Here is a 13,173-nt window from a genome sequence, read left to right as displayed (position 1 = left end):
CTCATGGTCTGATTTTACGTTTTCAGGTATCGTTCCACTGTGGGTATCTATCCATTCTTCATGAACTTCATCCTCCTGAATGTTGTCTCTGACTGAGGGCGCCTTCCTGAAATGTCATTTTGTATAAACTCTGCAACTGCACTCCCTGAAGAATGGCACCATTCAAAATGCAGTATGTACAGTACAGTATTGGCATTTATGTGCAAGAAGGCGTTCTTATCTACTGTAAGGGTTATTCTTCATCACCAGATAACAACCGGTTCTTATAAACATACAAGATTTTTTCCCCTTGGTGGGGTGGGATCAACTGCTATGAAAATTTTGAAAACTGCAGTAAGGCTAGTAGAATTTTTTATATTCTTTTGAAGGGGCTTTGTGTTTTACAGTACTGAACTCTACCTTTTGTACAATTTATACATTAGCAAGGAAGTTTATGAGAAACAACATTTGCACTATTTCTGAGTTCGCTGACTGCGATGATGATGATGATGATGATTATTATTATTATTATTATTATTATTATTATTATTATTATTATTATTATTATTATTATTATTTTTATAATGACAAATATAGGCGACTGTTAGCACGCACCTCCACTGAAGAGAAGTCCGCACAAGGAAAATAAAAAAGTCTTCACAAAAATAAATGCAGCTGAAGCAGCAATAATATTCAATAGAAATGTTTGAATAGAACATATTACATTATTATTATTATTATTATTATTATTATTATTATTATTATAATCCATAAATGTTTGATGGAAAATCAGGATGCTGTATACCTGATGGAAAATCAGGATGCTACAAGCCCAAGGGCCACAGTAGAGAAAGTAGGCCCATTTGGAAAAAGGAATTTAAAGTAAAGGATGAGCTGTAAAAAAAAGAGAGTTGCTGGAAACCACAAAATGAAGCCACATTCTGTTATATGCATTTTACTCATATGCTAGTATACTGTACCCAATATTTGTATATCATAGGTTATACTGTAATGATGCAGTGTCATATCTTTTTGTTTTGACCACTTTTTATGTAGCTGGAAATTTATATTGCAACAAAAAAAGCCGTACTGTGCTGCATTTCAGTTGAAAACAATAGATCCTGTAGTATTTTTACTCATTTTTTAAATAGTTCATTGTACTGTACATTATTGTACTGTACATTTGTGACATACAGTGCAGGAAAAAAAGAAAGAAAAAGTTTGCCCAACACTGCATGCCAGTACACTACACCTATTGTAATTGGTGGATATTACAAAGTGAAGCTTCCATCTCTTGAATGCATTATGTTCATGCACTGTATTACTGTACACCATCTATTTTTCACTTAACTTAGTGTCATTGTGCTACATAGTATTTATACATTGCTTTATACAGGCAGTCCCCGGTTATCGGCAGGGGTTCCGTTCTGACAGCGTGATGATAACCGAAAATTGGTGATTAAAAATCTCTACAAAAAAGTTGCTTAAAAAAAATGCACTCTGTAGCTTGCACAGTTGTTTCTCATGTTTAGGTATACATAGATTACATTATAGTACCGTATTACAAGGCATAAATAAGCAGTTGAAAGTTACACTTCAAATCCCAATGGACCATTATTGCTGGTGAAAAATGTGAAGCCAAGCAAAGCACAACAGTTCTTTCTAATAAGTTTTATTCATGCAATGTACAACCTCTTTTATTTTAGGTATTATGTGTGTATATTGACATTAAAGCCAATAGATAACATGCACCACTGATGTCCAAGTAAAGGAAGTGCAAGAAATTACTAAGAACTTTAATTTGTTAGAAAATTGATTCCGTCATATGATGCTTGGGGAGCAATGAGAACAAGATTCCAGATTTTGTAGATCGATTGAGTTCCTTTATAATAATTATTGTAGAAATTTAGTGAATTGCTCTCAAATGTAATTGCCTATCACATCCCTGACAACTTTGCAATACATTTTGAGTTGTTCAAAAACCAATAGCATTTTGATGAAATTTGAAAACATTTTTACTATATAGTGCTGGACACTGTTCACAGAAGTTGATTCCGTCAGCGTGATGTGGGGTGTTATCCTCTTTTGTCCATTCACACTGGAAAAAAGTGAGACCAGTGCAAAGTGTGGATAATAAAGGGATTATTGTATGGTTAAAGGTTTGCAGCATCTTTTTATATCCTAGCTGCCTCGACTTTTTATCCTTTTAGATTACCTCCATTCCCACCTCCTTTGTTCAGTCTTGATGTCCAACACTTCTGATTGTTACTTCTTAGTGCAACTGTGGGAGTTTTTCCTAGTTCCAACTTTAGATCCTTGTACTTCATTTCCTTAATTTTCTTACTTTCTTGCTTTCTAATCACTCCAACTCCCTTTTTTTATGCTGTATTAAATGCTGAATGGCTGGATGCGCCTAATGCACATGAAATTTTGGCATGACAGCCCAAATTTCATAAATCAGTCAAATATTATGTGGTTAAAACCACAAGTAACTAATCCCATAATTCTACAGTTTAGTTTTCTTTCAAAATCATTGTTTTTTGCAGTGGTTCCATAGAATTGTTTCTATTCTTTACACATACTCACAAGCATTTTCCTTGTCCTTTATTTTTACTGTATACAGTATTATGCATAGACTTATTGTTTGTTATGGTTGTATAGTTGTTATGCTTATGAAATTCAGTCAAAGAAAAAATACAGGTAACAAAATGAAATTTAACATAAAGAGAAAAGGAAAATAGATTCTGAACCAGGCAGGTGTGTTTTGTGATATGATTGCGTAAATTCATAGAGCTCTGTGTGTTATTTGGATGTTGTGATCAAGACCTTTGAACCTGGATGGTAATGATTGGGTAAACTTTTCTTTACCATGCCGCAATATAGAATGACATTGTTGTAAAATATCTTGTAACCTGTTTACAAGCAACAGCTTAGGCAGGCTGTCCTGACTTGAAACTATCATCTGCACAAGTTTTTTATCTTCTTGGTATAGATGTGTTTCTAATTTCTCAGTTTCAACTGTTTTCTGTGAGAGAAACTTACGCTTATTTCATAGAAAACCGGCAATAGTGGTGGATTGGTATCTCTGAAGAACAATTGAATCAGAAATAAGTAGCTTCCTTGTGGTTAATTATGCACAATATGGGTTGACTGAATAAAAATTCCAATATAAATGGTGTTCTGTGTATGTGAGTGTGTTATAGAAACCTAGGCAGGAAACAGGTGCTCTCCACAAAGTTAATACTGTATATGTTTTCAGTAGCATTATTTTGTTTACAACTATAAATTAGAGTTGAAGATATTTTTTGTAAATATTACACCAATTATGGTGAGTATTTTTATATCATACAAAAATTACAAGTTTTTTTATAACGTAGTCGCTTGTTTCGTCCTCAAGGAGTTACCCCCATGGTTTGCCAGTGCTCCATGGTGGGTAACTCCTTGAAGACTCAACAGCGACTACCGAAAATAGGTTTTTCCTATGTTAAAACCTTTTTTTTTTTTTTTTTTTTTGTACAATACCACATAGATAACCATCACTGTAACATAGTAAACAATAAATCAGCTGATTTTCCAGGATACATTTTTCTGTACAATACGTGTTTTGTGCCTATGATGTGCTTCATCTTTAGTTTACATTTTGCTTGATTGTGCATGTTGTTGTCTGTTAATTGCTGGGCATAGACATTGTATGGTGAGAAGTAAACAGAATTATAACACCATTTTATACTCAGGCAATATTGTATCTGTTAAGGTACCAGTTATAAATTTTATCCAACTTTGGTTTGGCAGCCATCAATTAGAAGAAACCTTTTTGTGTACCCTACTTTAAATTGTAAATGTTGTTAATATCTTGTTGCAGGACATCGTTACCAGCTGTGTGCTGGTTGTTTAGATCCCACACCTCAGTGTACTGTCCAGCATATATAAAATTTTTCATGGTTTGCGAAATGTACAAGCACCCATGAAAATTTCTTAATCAGTGTTAACATTTCATAAGTGTACAAACCCACATATTTGTGCTAGGTTCATTAAACAGTAGAATTATTAGGAGCATTAGTGAGTGAACTGGATTTTTCCACCTTCTCATTTGTATAAGTAGGAAATATGAAAAGTAGTTTAAAATTTTAGATTTGTGCAACTAAGGCACAAGTAAGATTGGTTTTTTGTATTTTTGGTATTGTAAGTAACTTTGCAGCAAAGTATTTTGTAAATTTTTATAGATGCTTGGAAGATAAAAGTGTTCAATCTTTCTTTCAGTTATACACAGTGTAGTAAGTAGGGGGTACATTAAATACCCATCATTTGTCATTTGAAGGGGAATTCAATAAATTTTTTCCCATTGACCTAATCATTGGGGTTGATGATTATTTGCATGACCTTAGTCTTTTTCTTTTTAGGTGTTATTGAGGCATACTGCAATTGTGTCAGTCGGATACAGTTGTATGGACCAACCAACTTTGCACCCATTATTAACCACGTTGCCCGCTTTGCAGCAAGCAACAGAGGCGGTGATAAATATTTTGTTCTCCTGATCTTGACTGATGGCATTATTAGTGATATGCCACAGACCAAGGAGGTAAGTGTGGTAAATTATCTTTCAATGTTGAATTTTTATAATTCAGTACAGGCAGTCCCCAGTTTATGACGGGTCTTGCTTACGACGTTTCGAGGTTACGACGCTATTCAGATATATTCATCAGAAATTATTTCCCGGTTTACAACACATGTTCCAGGGTTACGACGCGTCGTATGCCAATCCGATGGAAGAAATATGGCTCCAAAACGGCAGAATAATCAAAATTTGGAGGTTTTTTTTATGAAAAACTCAATAAAAATGCAGTTTACATCGTTTTCAACACACCCAGAGCATTAAAAGTAAGGTTTTCTTAGGATTTTTGACGATTTTCGACGATTTTTCGGTTTACGACGATTTTCGGCTTACGACGCAACGTAAGAACGGAACCCCCGTTTAAACCGGGGACTGCCTGTAATATAGTTTTTAGTAAATTACAGTAATATAGTTTTTAGATTATTACTCATTCTCCCCATTAAAGCAAGAATTATATTTACAAATTTGATTTTCTACCATATCCTTCATAGTCATATTTTGGGATTGCATCTCTTAGCCTCTGACAAGGACCCTTTAGCCCCTTGTTTTTGGAGAAATCAGGTGGTTTGTTAATTATTTCTTCTATTGTGATGAATGAGATACTGTCCCTTACACAAATTACAGTGATGCTTGCATTGAGCTCTTAATTTGCTGTTCATTTTCATTGCTGTTAGAGTCTGGCTTTTCTAAAATTCTAGAAAAAGAATGAGGTATGATTAATAAGTGAGCTAATGATTTTTTGGAGATTTAGATGTACATGATCTTTAGGTCTTCAGTAGTTAATCTCTTAAATGCTGTACTGAATTGGGTTCCTTAGTGAGATTACCTGACTAACAGCTCTGGCCATTGTTTTGGGCCCATGGTATGTTTTTGCTGTAGAATTTAGTCTCCAGAAATCATAATTAATTTTGGCCAAAAATTTTTTGTTTCATGACTTTATCCAGTGTGATTGGGGTTTTTCTATGAGTCATTGAAACAGCTGCTTTGCCAGTGATTACAATTATCTAGACATCCCTAGACAACCTTCTTTGACTTGTTTTCATTGCATCTTCCTTCTAGAGGGCTTTGTATGAAATGATCATTTCATTAGAAATTAGTGAACTAGGAATCACCTTGAAGCAATCTCTCTCTCTCTCTCTCTCTCTCTCTCTCTCTCTCTCTCTCTCTCTCTCTCTCTCTCTCTCTCTCTCTCTCTCTCTCAACTTTGAAGATGTCAATGACAAGTGTTTTCTCATTAGATATGGAAGAAACCTTTGTGTATTCTGATAAGACAGGGTTGACATCAGTGCTTCTTATGAATATCTTACCCTTTGTGGTCTTTATCATCTTCATTTTCCTTACAGCATTATCATTTCATGTGGACTAAATGTCAGGTTCTTTCATCAAGGTCAGAGATGCTTCTTGTTCTACAACATACATCCTATCCTGCTGGGACTAACTATGCATCCCATAACTTTTCATTTCATAAGCTTCTTTTACCCTTTTATGCTTATCCTTCTCAACTGTTTCCTCACTCGCAACGAGACTACAAGCTGAAAATTGGATCCCAGGCCCTTGAAAGGGTAGTCTTTCGGCACAAGGAACATTATAGTAATCTTGTTAATCTATAATATCTTTTTTTCCTGTATAACCAGGTATTCCAATAGGTTTTCATTTTGTAAACAGCACACTGCTTATCACAGCTTTTTTGACAGTCATAACAGCTTCCACCACCTAGTTCCTTAATGCTTATTCTTTTGAGCTGAGGAAGAAGTGGGTGAGGGTGACTGGCTGGTGACTATTTCAGCATTACAGTAAACCCCCTTATTCGCGTTCTCACGATTCGCGGACTCGCCTATTCGCGGATTTCTCTGTGGAACGTATATATACTGTACATTATTTGTGGAAAATTCACGCATTCGCGGTATTTTTCACTGAGAAATATTCACTAATTACTGTGTTTTCATATTTTGATGATTAAATGCACTTTTTGTGATAAAACTATTAAAATACTCAGGTATAAGTATCTTTAGAGATTTTTTTGTGTTTTAACTATCAAAATAAGAAGTTCTGAGTGTTTTTAGAGGGGTTTTAAGTATTCGCAAATTTTAGCTATTCTCGGGGGGGGGGGGGATGTGGTACGCATCCCCCGTGAATACGGGGGTTTACTGTATTTTGACCTCTGGAGGTAACTGTTGAGGTGGACATCCTCACTGCATGAATTGAGATCAAAATGCCTTTTCTTTTATCAGTTGTATCAAACCTTTTGTCACATCTGATGCTTCTTGTACACAGTCCCATTTTGACACAAAATGCCATTTCTTATCTATGTAAGTGATACAGTATTCTACAGCACTCACATGTTGAACAAAAGTAAGGTCTTGTAATTTGGTGTTTTCCAAGCAAGCATAGTCACTTTAAGTGGATGAATACCTCCGAGCAAAATATAATTAAAACTTCATCTATCTCTCTTGGTTGGAAGAAAAGCAATGGGACATCTGCTGTGACGTATTAAACTGATTTAAAAATGGAATTTTTTTCTTGTTGGCTCATAGTTGCATTTAAATCATTGATTAGACAAAATGATTTAAACATTTTATGATTTTTATCAGATTTCTTGTGTATTTTTGTCTGATGGAAACTTATGGAGTTCATTTTCCCTAACCCTTATCCTACCATGTATAAAATGGTGGTACAGTATTTTATATTATGTTATTTTGTGCTTTATAGTTATTTATGTTTTGTTTTATTACTACCCCTTCACTCATGTACCTTTATTTATGGTCTTCAAGTGTTCCCAACACTGCACACTATGGTTTGTGCCACATTCATGATCCATAAGACTTTAAACCTCAGGGACCCACCAATCAAGTCCTTCACTCTCTGTCATCTGGATATAAGGCTGAGAGAGATCAGCAGAGTGGGAAGAAATTATTATAGAGATTATGAATTTTTGGTAGAAATAATTATAGGGATTATGAATTTATACAAAAAAGGTAGTATTTTTTATGAAAAATATGTTAGCTTCATCACAACCCCATCATTCATATATGCTCAAATTTCAATTTAGGTGGTAGGTCTGAGCTGATGAATGTCTCAGAATGGTGGCCAAGATTTGCAAGCTTCAGGAGGGATACTGGCTGCTGACCATCAGTAGTCCCAGGATTTGACAACTCGCCAAAATTATGCGAGACATTCTTCATCTGTGGAGAGCCGGAACAAAACTCAGGACAAGCAGCCTGGTTTGACTTTGAAGGATGACAACCAGAGTCAGCTTATTGTGGGGAGCAGGCATGACCAAAGGTGTGACAACCCTTAATTTTGTGAGGACAGGATGTCAGGCAGAGTAAGAAAGCATTTGAAGAGGATGGTACTACAAGGAAGATTATAGGTCTGATCAAAAGGTCATCTTGAGTCATCTATGCCTTGTTGCGTGTGCTGAGTGAGGTCTCCTCATCTGTGGCCTCCAGAGACTTGCCAAAGAGCCAGAAGAATATGTTCACATTCACTACTGAATAGTGATGTGCTTGCTGTCCTGGGCAGGCACCCCACTATGCCTGCTAAGAGGACAAGCAGACAGATAAGGATGAGGCTGAAGCAACCATAGCCTTGCAGAATGAGGCTTTCCTCTCAGACTTGCTAGAGTGGATTTGTGGCAGCTTGATAAATAAACCTTGACCTTAACTAGGATAGCCATCTCCAACATAGAAAACACCTTGACCCCTTCTAGACATCAGTCAGCAACCGGAAGTTAGTGGTCAGACCAATTGCTATATCAGAGCAACAAGCTGCAGAGAATGCATGGCATGCCTTTTAGGCATATGTTCTCTTCACCTCCAACAGGATAACTTCAGTGAGAAAACAAACAGTCCAGGATGGGCATATGAAGTACAGTGAAGATCCTTGCTAAGTTGGGCTAGAAGGAAGTAAGGATGATATTTCTCCACTTGATTCTAAGATGCTATTTGGATGTCAGTACCATTTTCAAGGTACCTGGGAAATTGCATAGCATTAAGGAGTAGAGCCTTGGGTGAAGGAAGTCATCTATGATGGTTACTGATGAGCACCCCACTCACATTGCAGCTGAAAGACTGTGATATGCAAGGAGGAAATACAAAGATTTTTAAGAAAATAAAAATCTGTATAAGTATACATTTTGTTTTATCATATTTTTTCGTTGGTAGAGTAAACCTTTAAGGTTCAGATGCCTTGAGGAAAGCTAAATAAAAAAAGCACTGAATAACTTGAGGTACGTTCCAGCACATGGCCATGAAGCCATAACCTCATAATCATATGAAAGGTTGTTTTTCTCCAGATGTTTTCATCTTTGAGGCAGCTTGGGTAGATTCACACACTCTGGGAAAGTCAAGTATTTTAAAAGCTGATCTTTTGATGGTGTGTCATGAGCAGCCAAGATCATGGAGAATACCCTAACTCTGGACATCCATCCTTTCTCTGGCATCCATTGCTAGTAATGCAGAGGACCTCCTCACTTGGTTGGGGAGGTCAGTTCAGCATTACCTCAGGAAAACCAGAGATTCCAGAGATAACATATCCAGATTGTTTTTTCAAAAGCTTTGCCCATGAAACAAGTTTTGAAGAACATGATCATCTTCAGAGCTTACAGCGATGTGTCAGATGTGAAGTTATTGCAGATAAAACTTGTGTTTCATGAAATCAGAGCCCTGTGTACTGTACCTACTTGGTTTTAAAATGCTAATTGGATATCAATGTTATTTTCAGTCTCCCTTTGAAGAATTTGACCTTTAGAGATATAATACACAACTTGATGGATATTTATTCATTTGCCCCTGTTAGTAGCAGTGGGCCAAGTTTTACTTTTGGGTAAGGGCCAGGGGAAATCATCTTCCTCTTATACTCAATTCTTACGCCTTGCATTAATTCATAAGTGGCACCATAGAGCGTTAGCCCTAGCGTTATTTGCTCAAAAGATGTTTGGTAAGTGACCAGCTTGTCCTTTTATATAATGACTCCCTGATTGTCAAGATCCTTAGATACTAACATATCCTGGTCCCCACAAGTGCTTACCTGGAGCCTACAGGTCTTGATCATCTCTCTGGGTTTGATAAAAAAAAAACTAAATTTTTCATTAAAAAGAAAAGCTTATGTTATAGAAACTCACTACTTGTATAATAATTTCTAGCCTCCCAGCACCACTTATTTCACTCAGCGTCATATCTAGTTGACACAAAAGTAGGCAGGTGACTGATTGGTGCTTAAGGCTTCAGGTGGTGCATGCACGGATATTTTACTGTTCTTTTCTGTTGGTTAGAAAAATGTTCTGTCTAAGGACATTAGAAGACCTTAAACATGGGTATATATGAATGACAATGACAGATTTGTGTGAAAAAGTGAATTTTATTTCATAAAACAATTCTGCTTACACCACCTACAAAACTTGTCATTCATTTTCTTTTTTGGTTAGATGCTGTAAACTCATATAAGTATATATTGCTAAGGGAATTTGTAATGTGGGCAGGGAAACCATCTGAACTAATAGTCATTATCCAATTTTAGGCAATAGTGAATGCATCAACTCTTCCTATGTCTATAATCATTGTTGGAGTTGGGTCAGATGACTTTGCCAATATGGAGGAACTGGATGGCGATACGGTCAGGCTTTGCAGTAATAATCGGTATGCTGCTCGAGACATTGTGCAGTTTGTACCTTACAGACAGTTTTTGATGGCTGGAGGAAGTCCAAATGCAGCTAAAGAAAAACTAGCCAGAGAGGTGCTTGCTGAAATTCCTGACCAGGTCACTTCATATATGAAAGCCAACAATATTCAACCTAATCCACCAAAAATTGCTGATGCTTTGTTACCTCCTGAGGTGATTTAAATGGTTTTATCAATGTCGGTCAGTGTTCAGTCACCAGTGGTTAAAGCAAGCGATAGATTGTTTGCTTAAAGACAGTACAGTATATATATTATTAAGTTTGTAGTACTTGTAAGGATTTTTATATCATTCACTTAAAAATTGTTTAGCTTTTGTTGATTAGGTTTTAATATTTTTCACATTTATGAAAATATTTATTAATATTTGTTGTATCTGAGAAGTTAAAACTGAGTTTGTTTATAAGTATTTTTAGAAGAATGGAAATCTAGAATCTACATGAAACAGGTACAGTAAAAAATTAAATCATGAAAACTGCTAAGGTATTCAGTACTTCGCTTATGTATGACATTCAGAACTTTGTTACATCTGGTACAGTTACTGCCTTCTTTGCTTTAGAAGCACAGATGCCTCTGAGACTAATCGCCATTGTGACAACCATGTCTTAGAGTAAAAGAAATTTAAATAATTTTTTTTGTCATGCCATATATTTTTAATTTTTCACTCATTTATTTTGTTCTTGTTCTATTAGTTTATAGAATTGAAGTCAGAAATGAATGTAAATATTGTTTATCATATTGATAAAAAAGCTACAAGGTAGTGCAGAAATGGAGGCTCTGTCAAGGGCCGTATGCCGGTCACCCGTTTTTAACAGTGTACTCAGAGATGTAAAAATGTCTGAAGAATGGACAAGTGACCTAGGGAAGAAAAGATGAAAAGCAATTTAAGAAATGCCAAGCTTGTTGGGGTTGTTTGGTAAGTGACTTGCTTTCCTTAGCTTACAATGACTCCCCTGAATTTCCAGAGCATTGTTACTGACACAGCCCGCTCTCCACTAGTGCTTTCCATAGGCCTGCAAGTCTTGAGCAGCATCCTTGAGCATTCATCAGCTAGGACCTCCCACCTAAACTGCCATTCAGGCATATTTGAGTGTTGGGGTTGTGATAAAAGAAAGAAAATTTTTTATAAAAAACATTTGCTTTTTCATACAAACTCAACACTCGTATAATAGTTTCTTGCTTCCAAGCCATACTGATTTCTCTCAGCTTCTTATCCAAATGACATGAAAAGTAAGGTGGGTGACTGATTGGTACCTAAGGCTTCAGTTGGTGCCTGCACAGCTTTTACCAGTCTGTTCTGTAAGTTATAAAAGTGTTGTACATTAGGTCATTGGAAGACCATAAATTGGGATGTGTATGTTTTGTATGGAAAAACATTTTTTTTTATAAAAAAGATTTAAATTTTCTGAACCTACATGTCATTCATTTTCTTTTTGATTATCTGTTGTAAACCCCATATTATTAAGGGAATTTGTGTTGTTGGCAGGGAAACTGTGAACTAATAGTCGTTGTCCAATTTTAGGCAATAGTAAATGCATCAACTCTTCCCGTGTCTATAATCATTGTTGGAGTTGGGTCGGATGACTTTGCCAACATGGAGGAACTGGATGGTGATAAGGTTAGGCTTTGCAGTAATAATCGGTATGCTGCTCGAGACATCGTTCAGTTTGTACCTTACCAACAGTTTTTGATGGCTGGAGGAAGTCCATATGCAGCTAAAGAAAAACTTGCCAGAGAGGTGCTTGCTGAAATTCCTGACCAGGTCACTGCATATATGAAAGCCAATAATATTCAGCCTAATTCACCAAAAATTGCTGATGCATTTTTACCTTCTGAAATGAATTAGAATATACTTTCTCAATGTCTGTAAATATTCGGCCTAAAAACTGTATGTTGTTAAGTTTGTAATATATGTGGAGCTTTTTATATTCACTTTAACTTTTATTTGTAAAAGAGATTTGACCGTTTCTTTTAATAATTAGATTTTATTCATTAGATTTCTGAAATTTCTAAAAATATGTTCTATTTTTATTGTATTTAAGCAATTAAAACTGAATTGGTATGGAAGCATTTCAAGAAGAAAGGAAATATCTTCTTAAAATCTGCACAGAATGAGTACAGTACTGTGTCATGCTTTGTGAAACATTATACTGTATCATGGAAATTGTTCAGGTATTCAGTACTTTACTTACTTATGATATTCAGAACTTTGACGCATGTGACACAGGTACTGTCCTCTCTATTTGAGAAGCACTGCAGCAACTGAAATTATGCTGTTCTGAGAACCATTTCTTAGAGTGAAAGAGATGGGAATAAGTTTTTGTGTGTCATGCATTATTACTATTAATTCTTCATCCATTTAATATGTTACTGTCCTAGAAGTTTATATTATTAAATTAAATAAATAGAGAATCATAGAAAGGAAAAATTTACAAAGAAGTGCAGAAAAGGAGGCTCTGACAAGGAGCCATATGCAGATGACCTGCTAAATAGTACTGTATACAGAGATTTGAAAAAATGTTTGAAGAATTGATGAGTGGCGTTGGGAAGAAAGGATGAATAACAGTTTTAAGAAATACCAAGCTTGTTGAAACTGAAAAGGAAGCAAAGGGGAAAATATGGTTAGAAAAGTGGATGTATGTACAGTACAATCATACCTCATGCATTCGCATTTCTGGATTCATGAATTCACGGATTTCCGAAATTTTCATTGGAACCTAACTAATTTGCATCTGCCATTTTTCACAGATCTGTGAAATTTTTGTTTCTCTCTCTCTCTCTCTCTTCCTTTCTCGTAGTTAGTATGCACACATATTTTTACAACTTATTATTTCTCTGTACGTCTTTATGTAATTTTAAATTGACTGAATACCTGTACCCTCTACGTACAGTATGTAAGTTTCTTTA

General features: G+C 35.7%; 1 protein-coding gene across 4 annotated transcripts in view; it reads left to right on the top strand.

Annotated features, from left to right (window-relative positions):
* Positions 1-12,694, top strand: part of LOC136828357 (copine-8-like) — a 34,998-nt gene extending 22,304 nt beyond the window's left edge. For 2 of the 4 annotated variants that reach the window (XM_067086299.1, XM_067086301.1), the window contains exons 6-7: positions 4,380-4,558; positions 11,789-12,694. In XM_067086299.1, coding sequence (XP_066942400.1) covers positions 4,380-4,558; positions 11,789-12,112 — 503 coding nt within the window. In that variant the 3' untranslated portion in view covers positions 12,113-12,694. Of the gene's footprint in view, positions 1-4,379; positions 4,559-10,108 lie in introns of all 4 variants that reach the window. The other 2 variants (XM_067086298.1, XM_067086300.1) reach the window with 1 other exon arrangement.
* Positions 12,695-13,173: the final 479 nt, after the last annotated feature.

Source organism: Macrobrachium rosenbergii, chromosome 42 (genome assembly GCF_040412425.1).
Source record: "Macrobrachium rosenbergii isolate ZJJX-2024 chromosome 42, ASM4041242v1, whole genome shotgun sequence".
In the NCBI taxonomy this organism is placed as follows: Eukaryota; Metazoa; Arthropoda; class Malacostraca; order Decapoda; family Palaemonidae; genus Macrobrachium; species Macrobrachium rosenbergii.
Note: the sequence above shows the minus strand (reverse complement) of the source record. Positions and strands in the feature narration are given on the sequence as shown.